General features: G+C 42.2%; 1 protein-coding gene across 1 annotated transcript in view; it reads left to right on the top strand.

Moving 5' to 3' along the window:
- PKDCC (protein kinase domain containing, cytoplasmic) overlaps nucleotides 1-12,254 on the top strand; it is a 37,906-nt gene that overhangs the window by 13,742 nt on the left and 11,910 nt on the right. The window contains exons 2-5 of the mRNA XM_074168624.1: nucleotides 846-968; nucleotides 4,085-4,356; nucleotides 8,095-8,174; nucleotides 9,251-9,358. Coding sequence (XP_074024725.1) covers nucleotides 846-968; nucleotides 4,085-4,356; nucleotides 8,095-8,174; nucleotides 9,251-9,358 — 583 coding nt within the window. The remainder of the gene's footprint in view (nucleotides 1-845; nucleotides 969-4,084; nucleotides 4,357-8,094; nucleotides 8,175-9,250; nucleotides 9,359-12,254) is intronic.

Here is a 12,254-nt window from a genome sequence, read left to right as displayed (position 1 = left end):
GGGCTTGGCAGGGAGTTTGTAAAAGCCTGTCCCCCAGCCCTGACAGACGTTGTCCCGCTCCATATAAAGCAAGACATCTCTTCTCCACAGTCTTTAAATATTCTTCTTGTGCAATTATTTGTGCAAGTGAAAATTAATCATTCAAATGTCCTTGGAAAGCAAATACAAGAAGGAGCTGGAGTGTAGCCGAAATTGCCATTTAAATGCTTTTAAATTGAAGAAGCTACTGGCAGTTAATGTTTTGGAGTAGTTGTCCCTCTTTAACAGTACTGCACACAAAAGTCCATCAAGTATAGCAAGAGGCAATGTCTGGCTGGGAAAAGATAAGTTTTGGCATTTCAACTGCTTTTCAAGTTACTGTGTCATTGAAATACACATTGCCACTCAATGCACAAACAATAGTCCTATGGGAAATGTCATTAAAAGCTATTTTGTGATGTCTTTTAAGCAGAAAGTCAGTCTTATTTAGCCAAGTATTGCATAGCCTAAACTATTTTTCCTCAGATAGAATTCTGTTTCTGGGTATTTTAATTTTAATTTTTTTTTCTCTTAAGCATTTGTTGAGGTAAGATCCTGTACAGAAGGGTATGCAGGAGGTGCTTCACTGGCCTTGTGCTGTATGGTGCCCACAGAAGACTCTGCTGGCTAATTGGGGAGTTTCAAGGGAGTGTTCCTCAAATGAGAGGACACAAAAGCTATTGGGGGGTGACTTCAAGGCAATACAGTGTGTAGAGCTCAGAGCCTTGTAAGAAATGCTTACTTTGCCTCTCACACCCAGGGAGAAATATAAAAGCATGCTAAGATACATTACACTGATATTGCCTGGTTGTGATTTTTTTTTTCAGCTTTATGGCTATTGCTACCAAGATAGCAATGACATCCCAGACACACTGACGACCATCACTGAACTAGGCTCGCCTTTAGAGATGATTCAGCTTTTACAGACTTCCTGGGAAGACAGATTTCGAGTGAGTAACAACTGTTTTAAAAGGACTTTTAAGAGAGTGATGAATACAAAGTAACATGAAGCACAAAGCAGGGGTTATGTACTACGCAGTGCAATTCACATTTATGAAACATTTGCTTTGCATATGATTACATCTTGGTTTAGAAACAACATTTAGCTCTCCCTTTCTGCAGTGTTTAACATATATTGTGCTATTTTGGCCGTCGATATTATCTAGTTGTAGCCAATTATGTGCTTTTTACATGATATCTTCAAACATTTCTTGTTAAAGCTCGAGGCCCAGGATTTTTGGCGTTGAGCATTGTGCTCTGCAACTGGGATTTAAACAATAGAAGGATGTTACATTTCTCTGCTGATCCTTATCGTAGGTTGGTTTTAGAATTCTTTTCTACTGCTTCCTGCTCGGTTCGTCTTTTACTGGGGCAAGAGTGAAATAAATGTACACAAATCTCAAACCTGGGTTGTCCACCGCATTGGCAATCTACCAGGAGCACGAAGGTCACACTTAATTTGTCCAAAATGAAGCCAGACTGCAGCAATGCTTTGATCAAGACAGCGCTGTCTCACTCAGTATATATTGGGACGTGTGGTCGGCTGAGGTTAACTCACTCCCTAAGACATTGCGAGGCAGCAGCAGTCTTCGTCTAAATGGCTGTGGATTGCACGGGTCTATCTGTACCAGAAAACTAAAAGTGTGCCCGACTGACCTCGGAGACGAACCAGCAAGGTGCAGCCCACGTCCGTACGGGTGAATTCTCACCCTCTCGGAAGGCCGGTTGGCTGCACGCAGGGTGCCGGCCAGAAATGGTCCCTGGGTCATGCTTCCTTCTGGATCGTGCCTGGGGACAGTGCTGGAAAACAGCCTTGTCCCTGTCAGACCCGGGCCAGAGACCGTGCGAGCAAGTATGCCTGTGGGATTGAGTTTCTGTGCGCAGGAATGTTCCCTGGCAGAGCTTATTTTACTCATATAGATGGAGCAAGTGTGTTCCCTGCACTAAGCTTCAGCTCCCTTGTCCTGAAAGAAGTGCACTCGTGATAAGCGGTAGAGGTGCTCGTCACAGCTCCTGAAATAGGGGACCTGTCTTCGGCTCATCTCATCCAGGGAATGCACATAATGGGCTGTGACAGCAACTGCCTACAAAGTAAATGACCAAGAGATACATTCGATTATGGGTAATAAACAGGGAAGTTTCCTTCCAGCATGGATATTTCTGAGCGAGCAATTGCAAAGGGAGATGAAGGAGAATTAGATGAAGGTGCTGGGCTGATTCACAGAGGTGGAATTAAAGATGAAACATTCCTGTGCCTGCTGTAATGACATCTTAGATAATGACATGCTCATTAGCTTGTCTAGGATGCAGCTAATGCAGAAAAGGAGGAGAAAATAAAATCATATCTTCTTGATAGGTGAGACTTGTTTGTGGTCCAGTCCTGAAAACGGCTGCGTAAATATTTGACCTTATTCCTACAAATAATAATTCCCTTGTGTTGAGGGACCTGGCAGTAAGCTTGCTCTCCAGATCCACACCTCTGCGCTCTGCAGAATTGCATGATACAGAGCAAAGCCTTCATGTGTTTGCTTAAAGTTTGTTGTAGAGGGGCATCTGCAGGGCCTGGCAGCAGGTACGCAGGGCAGCATCCCGTCAGGGTTGGTCACAGAGGTTCCCAGTGCAGGAGCAGGGGCTTTTTGGAGTTTGAGAAAAGGCAGTAATTCCAGATGACAACCTGTGTTTTTAATCAAGCTAAATTCTAGGTTCACTGGCAATTGAAGATACACGTGTTATAGGTTAGTTTGGGCTGGATGTGCTTTTTATATACAGTGTATTGCAGGATGTCACATACATGAGTCCTGTGTCCTTCCAGAGGAAGGAAAGTGTGGTCAGGTCTGGTGTCCCATAACCAGGCCTGTGTTCATCTACGCCTACAAGCATCTCCGCGTGAACTGTGGTATCCTGTAAGTAGGATAAAAATGTTCTATTCTGGTCAAGCAGGGAAATGATTATCGAACTGTACAGTAGTCCTGATGTCCCACAGGCAAAGGGTCTGTGAGAGATAACTTCAGACATGCTCAGCTTTCTTATGAAGGATGCATTTAGGTACTCCCCTGGGTATACCATTTATGCTCTGGAACTGAATTTGGGTTTGACTGCTTCAATGCATGTGGCCTTAACGGTGTATTTTAACCAAAACCAAAGATTATATGTAAACAATAAAAAGCTTGCTAGACTGAATAAGACCTGTTATTAATTTAATACATAGAATAAAAATTCCAGTATTTAACTGTGTTCATATTAATGCTACATTTACATTAATATGTTACATAGACTCCAAAGGAATGCAAGGATTGAAAACAGTACTTTGGTAAGGGGGCCGAGTTCAACATTCATCGAGTTTGCTGTCTAGTAATAGTTACTCAAGTTTGTAACCTGCAATCGAAAAGTGCAGCATCAGCGCAGAGCTCCCACCCCAGCCTCCAAGTGGCACACGAGGTCCATCAAGGTAGACCCACCAAGGTAGATGGACGTATAAACTTACCCTGAGGCACAACAAAGAGTTACAGAGGAGCTGTGAAGCTCCTCTTTCTGGTAATTTGCTTCCTTCTCCCCTGGAAAAAAGCAAACATTAGAGGAACCAGTGGGAAAAAAAATAATATAAGAGCAGTCAAAAGGCAGGATCAGTATGGAGGCAACACAGACGCTGTCTGCAGTTGGAGCTCCAGGCGTGGGTGCAGGGCGGTCAGGCCAAAACTCTCAGACCTGGAGTTTGTAAAAGAACAGCATCAGGCTGCATGGTCAAGGCCTGTGCGTAATGTGTTATTAAAAGTTAATGCTTTTATTTCTATTAAAAGTAAGAATAGCAACAATGAGCCCTGCTTCAAGAATAGTGTGGGAAAGCACTAGTAAAGCAGCTTATTTTTGTTTCAAGTCTCTAAGGGTTTTGCAATCAACTATGTTAATCCTATGAAAAATACCTTAGTTGCAGGATTCAGTTCTGAGGATAAGTTACAACGATTATATTAAGTCATATATTTATGAACATATCTTCAGCTAAAGTGGCTTCCTTTACATACTTTGTACTGAGAAAATAATGCAAGGTACCCACATTTTTGCATTCCAGATATGTCTCAGCTTAGTTCGACTTCTGCATTATTTGGCTCACTCTCCTCTGGGCTCCGTGACGTTACTGGATTTTCGCCCTCGGCAGTTTGTGATCGTGGACGGGGAACTGAAGGTGACGGATCTGGATGATGCCAGCATCGAGGAGAGTTCTTGCACCAGTAACAGTGACTGCTTCATGGAATTCCCCGCAAGGAACTTCACCCTGCCCTGTTCTGTTGAGGGACGGTGTCAGAGTATGAACGAGAAGAGGAATCTCTACAACGCCTACAGGTACGTGATCGGATAAGGTGAAAAAGAATTAGGAGTGGGCAAGAAGTCTCCAGCATCCTTTGGAGCTCACATCCACCAGTACATATTGTCTCAGAACCGTTACCCAAGAGTAAGTGAGACCATGAATAATTGTTTTGTTTGTGAAAATACATAGCATTTGTAACTTTGGAGATGTTCTGCATGCTTCGAGTGTGATTCACCACTTATAGTCTAATTTTATGTTGGTTTCATTCCACTGAATTCTTCACCCAAGTAGAGATTTTCATAGGAGTGTAACAAATGTGCCTGTGGAGGTGGGGGCCCATTAGCTCTGTGCTGAGACGATTCAGGGGACACAAAGAGCCCCCTCAGTCGCTGACCATCTGGGGAGTAATGCTAAACCTGTGGAAGTAAGGGGTGCTCCCTTTCTCCTTGCCCCCAGCCCCTGGCCTCTGCATGGTCAGGCGCTGAGGCACTGGCTCTTGGGTTTCTTCTCCCAAGTAACAAGCAATAGGACAAGAGGAAATGGCTGAAAGTTGTGTCAGGGGAGGTTTAGATTCGATATTAGGGAAAATTTCTTCACTGAAAGCGTTACCAAACATTGGAACAGGCTGCCCAGGGAGGTGGTGGAATTGCCATCCCTGGAGGTATTTAAAAGATGGGTAGACGTGGTGCTGAGGGGTATGCTTTAGTGGTGGTTTTGGCAGTGTTATGTTGGTGGTTGGAGCTGATGACCTTAAAGGTCCCTTCCAACCTAGACAATTCTATGATTCTATGATGCTGCTTCCACTCCCGGCAGCACTGTGTCTGTGACAGGGAACATGGAGTTGACAGGTGACACCAGACCAGTAGGCCATGCTGAAGAAAGTGTTCGGCCAACACATCCGTCTTCCAAATTTGATTACAGAGGTTTCTCTGGCTTTACAGCAGGGTCCTTCTGGGTGATGGCTCTGTGTTTGTGGTCTCGTCTCTTCCCCCCTTGGCCACTGCTCTTGGTGGGCTGGGCTGGGATGCTGGGGGAGCCGTGTTGCTGCTTTCGATGGAGCCGGTAGCCAGTGCTCAGTGCCGTTCCTCTGCCACCGCCGCTCCGGCTGACGGGTGCTGCTGGGGCAGGCTGCCGCCTTGTCTGATGGAGATAGGAGGATGGAGGATCTCAAAAGCAATGCCATCATGGTGTGCTCATTTCTCAGACTTCCCTTTCAAGTATCATGCCATTCACTGCCTGCCAGACCACAGCGAGGAGAGGCTGCTCCAAAGAGAGTCTTCTGCTTTGGTCCCAGGGCGCTCACCAGCATGTGTGTTGCATTAGCTGACCACACTGAAATGGGCTGCACCACATGACAGCCATCTGCAGTTGCGCAGCGCAGTTTTTAGTCTATCCTGCAAAATTTTCCGTTTCCATTTGCTTGGCTTAAAGATCTTGCTTAGCTTGCTGGCTTTTGGTTAAGATGGTTTTAATGGTCTGGCTCAGAAACCTTTAGTAGGCACCCATCCATCTCGGTCATAAGTGGGGACGTGTCTGCGGTGTGGTGGGCTTGCGGCAGGTTGCTGGTCTCACTGAAGGAAGCGGTCTTTTTGCTATTACAGTTCTCAGTATTGCCTTTGAACCTCACACTGGTGTGTAACGCGCACAGTGCCCCAGTATTTCCAGCCCCTGCTTTCGCTTTATTGGGTAGAGAGAGCGGGTTTTTGTTCAACAGCAGATCCGTGCTAGAGCAGGCTGCGACCGCCTGTGCCAGGGCATCAGCAACAGACCCTGTGCACTTGTCTTGGAAGGCTAAATCTTCAGGCCATTAGGTATAGGCTAAATTCGTATTTTCATGCACCCTGTTGCTATGGGGTTGGAGACTGCCCTCAGGACAGGGCTGTTGGTGCTGTTAGGTTGAAGTCAAAAGCAGCAATATGTCAAACCGTGCATAAACCCCTTGTAATTTTAAAATATAGCAGGCCCTAGCCTTGAACATGTAATTAGCCTATCTCGCTGGTTTCTTTATGAGGTAAATAATTAAAGGAGAGAAAACATTTTGGAAAAAACTCTACTATGCAAGAACTGGCCCATCTTGACTTTCAGATGGTTACCTTCTGTCACAAATGTGTCTCTATGGGTTTTCCTCCAAATGTTTGGAGGAACAATTTTCAAAGCACTGGACAGTTTTAAAAGTAGGGATAATTAATATTTTGAATTATTAACCAATGGCTGAGATGAATTCTCCATCATTGTCAATTCTTAAATTAAGATCAGATTATTCTCAAAAAGAAAAAAGAGGGGGGAAAAAAAGCTGTAGGAACAAATGTAAAAGGATCTGACAATCTGTGTTATGCAGATCACAAGGGATGCCACTGGCCCTGGAATCGATGAATAACAAATGTTCCTGCAATTAAGTTGTGCAGGCGCCAGTGTCTCTACATGTCAGAATTTCACATGTGGGTGTTTGCGTTAGAACAAGTCATATATTTATATAGCCACGGAAAAACAATAACCTCCATGACTTGTATCCATCCAGTGTTTAGCAAAGAGAATGCCAGCTACTGAATTTTTGCAAAGAACTATTCACAATCAGTCAGACTCTGCTTATTGATAATCTCTAAACCAAAACAGTGAGGTAAAATTTACCAGACAAATTATTCATTACAAACATTATGCTGCTCTTTAGATTTCTGTATGTATTTATACTATCTGTTTCATACTCATCTCTAAGAAAACCTACCTGGGGTTAATCCTCCTTAATAAATATATTTATATGTATTAATAATACAAAATTAGTATTGATATTATACATTATAATTCTATATTATTTATATAAATAACGTTTATAATATTTATAAGGGATGAAAAAGAGTGTTACAATCTCAAGGAAATATTGTGTAAGTGGAATATGTCAGCTCAATAATACCTGTCTATGATCAATTTTTGCTGTTGGTAACATAATTTTTTAATTTGTGCTTATGTAAGACGCCTGCTAGTCTCCCTCCTGAGCATGGGTCCCTGGAGGTTTCTGTTTGACAATGTGGTCTCTGTATATTAAAAAAAAAATCTTCTTTGCAGGTTAGATGTAAAGCAGGGTAATTTTGGCAGAGTAATAGAAATTTAAAGGAACAATGTGAAAACTAAGTGTACTTCAAGTGATGGTAAAGGCATACTGTTCTTTCTTTTGTAATTAAAAATGTTAAAATGAAGAATATACATTTGTCAATGAATGTGTACATGAATGCATCTTGAATTTAGATAAATGATGAGAGCAAAGAAGACATTCTGAATTGCAGTGGCAGTAAAACAATAGAAAAAAGCTTTCTCCTCACAGTTAATTTGAAATTCTGAGAAAACTGTAGAAAAGAAAATAATAGTCAATTATTTGAAATGAGCAGAAATTTGATTTATGCACTTTCAAGGCTTCAAAAAACCCCACGACTTCTGGGGTTGATAGCATCCTTTTAGTTTGTTAAAGTACAGACAGCTTTGCAAATAATCACAATCCATGGGGCTTCATAGCAAATTTCGATATTAATGGAACATTTACACATAGTTACACAGCAGCATTGTATATAACGGTATGGTCTAGGTATACCAGACAGCTGCGTGAATAGCATCCGCTATGTATTTATTTGACTATAGAATATAATTATATTTTCTGAATAGGTCAATGGCTTATGAGCAATAGGAATTGTATTTCTTATGTTGTTCAGTAGTTACCAGACATTTGTAAACTCTTTTTTTTTTTTTTTTTTAATTTTTCAATATGGGTTACTTTTCCATTGCAGGTTTTTTTTCACGTATCTTCTTCCACACAGTGCTCCATCCTCACTGAGACCGTTACTGGATAAGATAGTCAATGCAACAGGTAATCACAATAAGCATGATAACGCCAAGTATGTTCTTTTTTACTGTGACTATCACATTTGGGATGTGGGGGGTGCTGCTTTTATGTTCACTGCAATAGAACCAGATTGTTTTTCTATTCAGGATAAAACTTCCCCCATACAGAGGAAGCAAGAATGGCCCCATATACCAGAGGAATTCCATTTTGAGATTTTATCTGGGCTTCACAGAGGTATTTACTTCCTCCTGACACCTCAGCACTGGAGTGAACTGCATCAGAATGCAATTCCTTCCAGGATCTGGAGGAACCTCCGTCTCTGGCAAGGGGAATTTTAATGATAGAAACAGGATACTTCTCCATTGGCAGTAGTAGTGGTGGTGCTTTCATACCTCAGAAGCCAGAGGCAAGTGACATTACCAAAGGTCGTAGAATCATAGAACGGTTTGGGTTGGAAGGGACCTTAAAGATCACCTATTTCCTACCCCCCTGCCGTGGGCAGGGACACCTCCCACTAGACCAGGTTGCTCAAAGCCCCATCCAGCCTGGTCTTGAACACCTCCAGGGAAGGGGCGCCTACAAATTCCTTGGGCAACTTCTTGCAGTGTCTCACCACCCTCAGAGTAAAGTATTTGTTCCTAATCCTTACTAATTTCCAAGGTAGTGCCTTTGGGAAAAGAGAAATTGTGTGTGCCTGTAAGTCTGATTTGAGGGGTTTTGCTACATTGTTCTAGGGGTTTTATACCTTGTACTGTGTGCATTCAAGGGGGAAGTTAATGATGCTGGGCTATAGCTAATTAACAAGCAAAGCCTTTGGAGCTCCCTATATTAGCTAAAGCTCATCGCTTGTGGGGAGTTCACCGCAGTGTTTTCTGCCCGCAGGCCTGCGGTTCCAGCTGGATGAGCCGGCTTTCGACATGCCTGGCTCATGCCAGGTATCAAACCCAATTTGTAGTAACTCAGGGATTTAATGTCCATGTCACAACGCTGCCACAGAGCAGGGCACCTCTGGGCTCTGATGCTTAGGGCTTTATTCAAGTGCAACCTTGTTTTGTCCTATGCGGGTGCATCTAACTCGTTCTTTTTCTGTGCTTTTTAAGGAGAACTTCACTGGGGAATAGATGAGACGGCTGCTCAGCTGGAGAGAGTTTTGAATCTGTATAAGAGTGGGGAGTACCTACAGAACACAACCCGGATGCCGAAAGCTGGTAAAGCGGTCTTTCTCGAAACTTAAAATCAGAAACTTTGTCTTTATTTTGAGGTTTGAAAGGGCAAATGTGCAGAAGACGGGGCTCAATGACGCTTGAAATCATGCATATAGTAATTCGTTGTCTGCTTTGTGCTTCCTGGGTGCCTTCTGAAGCCCTTCTCACTAAATGAGGTAGCTGCACATCCATAGGTGTGAGCAGGCTGTAATACAGGGATAAGGAAATCCAGTGGAATGTTGCTCTCCATAGCAGTTCCCCAGAATTTTTCATCACAGCTACACACTTCTCTGTTGTTGGAGTATCAGAATGTGCCCAAGCACGAGTTGGGGGGATTCTAACCAAGATGCCTTAACTCTCCATGGGGTTCCTGGGACATACAGGAATTTCTTGCTATGTAAGCACTTGTAGACTGAAAGAATAAAATTTTTGCTTGCTTTGCAAGAGGAAAATAAGGTGTCCCTCAGCTGTCTGCTAGCAATAGAATAATAATAAAAAAAAAGAACAGGATGAAAACTAAGCTGTATAATAGTATCTTTTTCATAAAATCTCTGCAGCACCACAGGTATGTAAAATGCTATCCAAGCAGCTATGGTACAGAGGGATGCATATTCTTCCCGGAAGGATAGCTTGTGGAATTATACACGTCAAAGAAGATTATGTATGATGGAAATGACTGTTAAGCCTAACAATTGAAAAAGCTGTTTTGCAAATTATTTTTGTGTACGTACAATATTCATGTCAAACTGTCAACATAATTGACTGCAAGTTGATAGGAAAATTATGGCTTTGCTGCAAAAAGCTCAGTAAAGAGGGAAAGATGGGTTCTAAATGAAGATGAATGTTGGCACAGGGGGTTTGAAAAGTTCAGTGAAGCATTTGCTCTGTGAAAGAGACACAGGAGCCAAATTCATTCCTGTCGTAGCGCTGTTAACCTCAAAGGGCCATGACACCAGGGATGAATTTGACCCACTTATCAGAATAATTCAATATTTATTTTGTTGGAAAATTGGCAGGAAAATTGTTGCAGGTGTTCATTTAACTTTCTAATTTTCAGCTTTTCATCACAATCTGTGCTGAGTGATGCCTGTCAACACAGCAAAATTATTTTCAGCAGTACAATCAATAGTACAAACACGTCCTTTGTTGAAGAAGTGCCAGGAGGGCTGAAGTTTTTCTGTGATACTGGTTGATTCCAGATTTAACTGCTGTATCAGGACAAGATGAAGTTTTGAATTTTAGAGGGCTGTCATGTTTATAAAGAGTCTCGGGGAGAGAAGCTTAGGACAGCACTAGTAAATGTAACAGTGCAGGTTTCTACTAATATGGAGCAGACCTCCATGTATATTTGGCTACTGTAATAATTACACATTTTTGTGTTAGTTTAATTCCATAGAGTCCTGGATAATATAATGCAGAATCCACTGCCCGGTTCATGGTTAGTAACACCCTTCTCTCCAAGGAGCCCTTTTTATTTGTAGGACACTGATCATGGACTTAGACACTCTACAGCGGGAGCAAAGATGTTGAAAATCCATAGATGCTTTGTGTAACATATTTGGCCAGTAAAGACTGTGAGTGCAATACTGTATTCCTTGATAGGAAAATGTTCTCAACCAATGGCAAGCCTGAGGAATCAGATATCTCAGTGGAAACTACTCTTAGATGAGATGTGTTTTCAGTCTTGGCTGCCATGCCTTTAAGATGTGCAGGCCTGTTTCTTGTTTGTTCTAAAGCTACTTTAACCAAACAGAAAAGGGGTTGTAATTTATTTCTATTTTAAGGCTCCCTTTCCTTGCCAGAAAAGTATGAAGAAATTATATTGTGAGGGGGAAAATACACCTGCCTACTCATTTGTATCATTTTTATTCTGAAAAAATTCCTTCTTCAACCATTATTTGATTGGTAATACCATGCTAGAATTAATTTTTAATATTCTCAGTCCAGAGATTATGGAATTAGAAATTATTAGTTAGAAATGATCCAGAGATTATGGAATCAGCAGTTCTTCTGTGGTACAGTGAAGCTGCAGGAGAAGGTGACAGTGGTGCTGTAAAGGACTGGTGTCCAAGTGCTCAACCTCTTCCCGCTGGCAGGACATTTTCAGCTGAGCTGGTGTCCTGACTGCAGAAACCAGGGCTGAACAGCTGAGCAGATCGAATAATTTGTGTAACTCCTGGTGGGTGGTGGAGGGAGAGACAGGGGTGAAAATGGACAACTGTGATACTTTCTCAAGTTGTCAGCTGAGATCGTACTTTGGCCCTGTTTGGGGCCTAGGAGGACACTGTGTTACTCTCTGAAAGCAAAGAAAAAATATTTTTAAGATTGTGGAATTTTAGTTTAAACCTTTTCTGCTTTGCTCTAGAGCATAATGAAAGTTCAAGGAGAGTGTTTTCCAACCCAGTGCTAGGTTAAGATAAAACTAGAGATGATGGTGTGGTTCTCAGGCCAGATCAGAATTAATTAGAGCTTTGCATTCGTATGCCAGTGTGCCAAGATTGGGCAGCCACAAGTTTGTATCAGTTTTTCTCCAGATGATGGAAGTCTCACAAGGTGACTTGTCTCCCAGGATTTTTGCTCTCAAACAGTAGACATGACAAGAATTAACAATGCCAGTCTCCTCTGGCATCTAAAGGGTTGTGGCAAAATAAGGCTTTTCTGGTGGGTGATCTATTTTGAAATCCTAAAAGCAGAACTAGAGGAGAATTCAGACCCAAGAATTGCAATATTTTATTTTGTTTTCTTTTTTTTTTTTTTTTGAAAAAAAGAAAACCAAACCCACAGAAGGTTCAGGTAATGGTGCTTCAGAATTTGTATTAGGTCTAAATGCTTTGAATTATCCATTGTCTTGGATAGACCACTGTAAATTTGTACTAGGAAAGAAGAGATCGTGATCTTG

Source organism: Numenius arquata, chromosome 2 (assembly GCF_964106895.1).
Source record: "Numenius arquata chromosome 2, bNumArq3.hap1.1, whole genome shotgun sequence".
NCBI lineage: Eukaryota > Metazoa > Chordata > Aves > Charadriiformes > Scolopacidae > Numenius > Numenius arquata.
The sequence above is the reverse complement of the archived record's forward strand: the minus strand, read 5'-3'. Positions and strand labels throughout refer to the sequence as shown.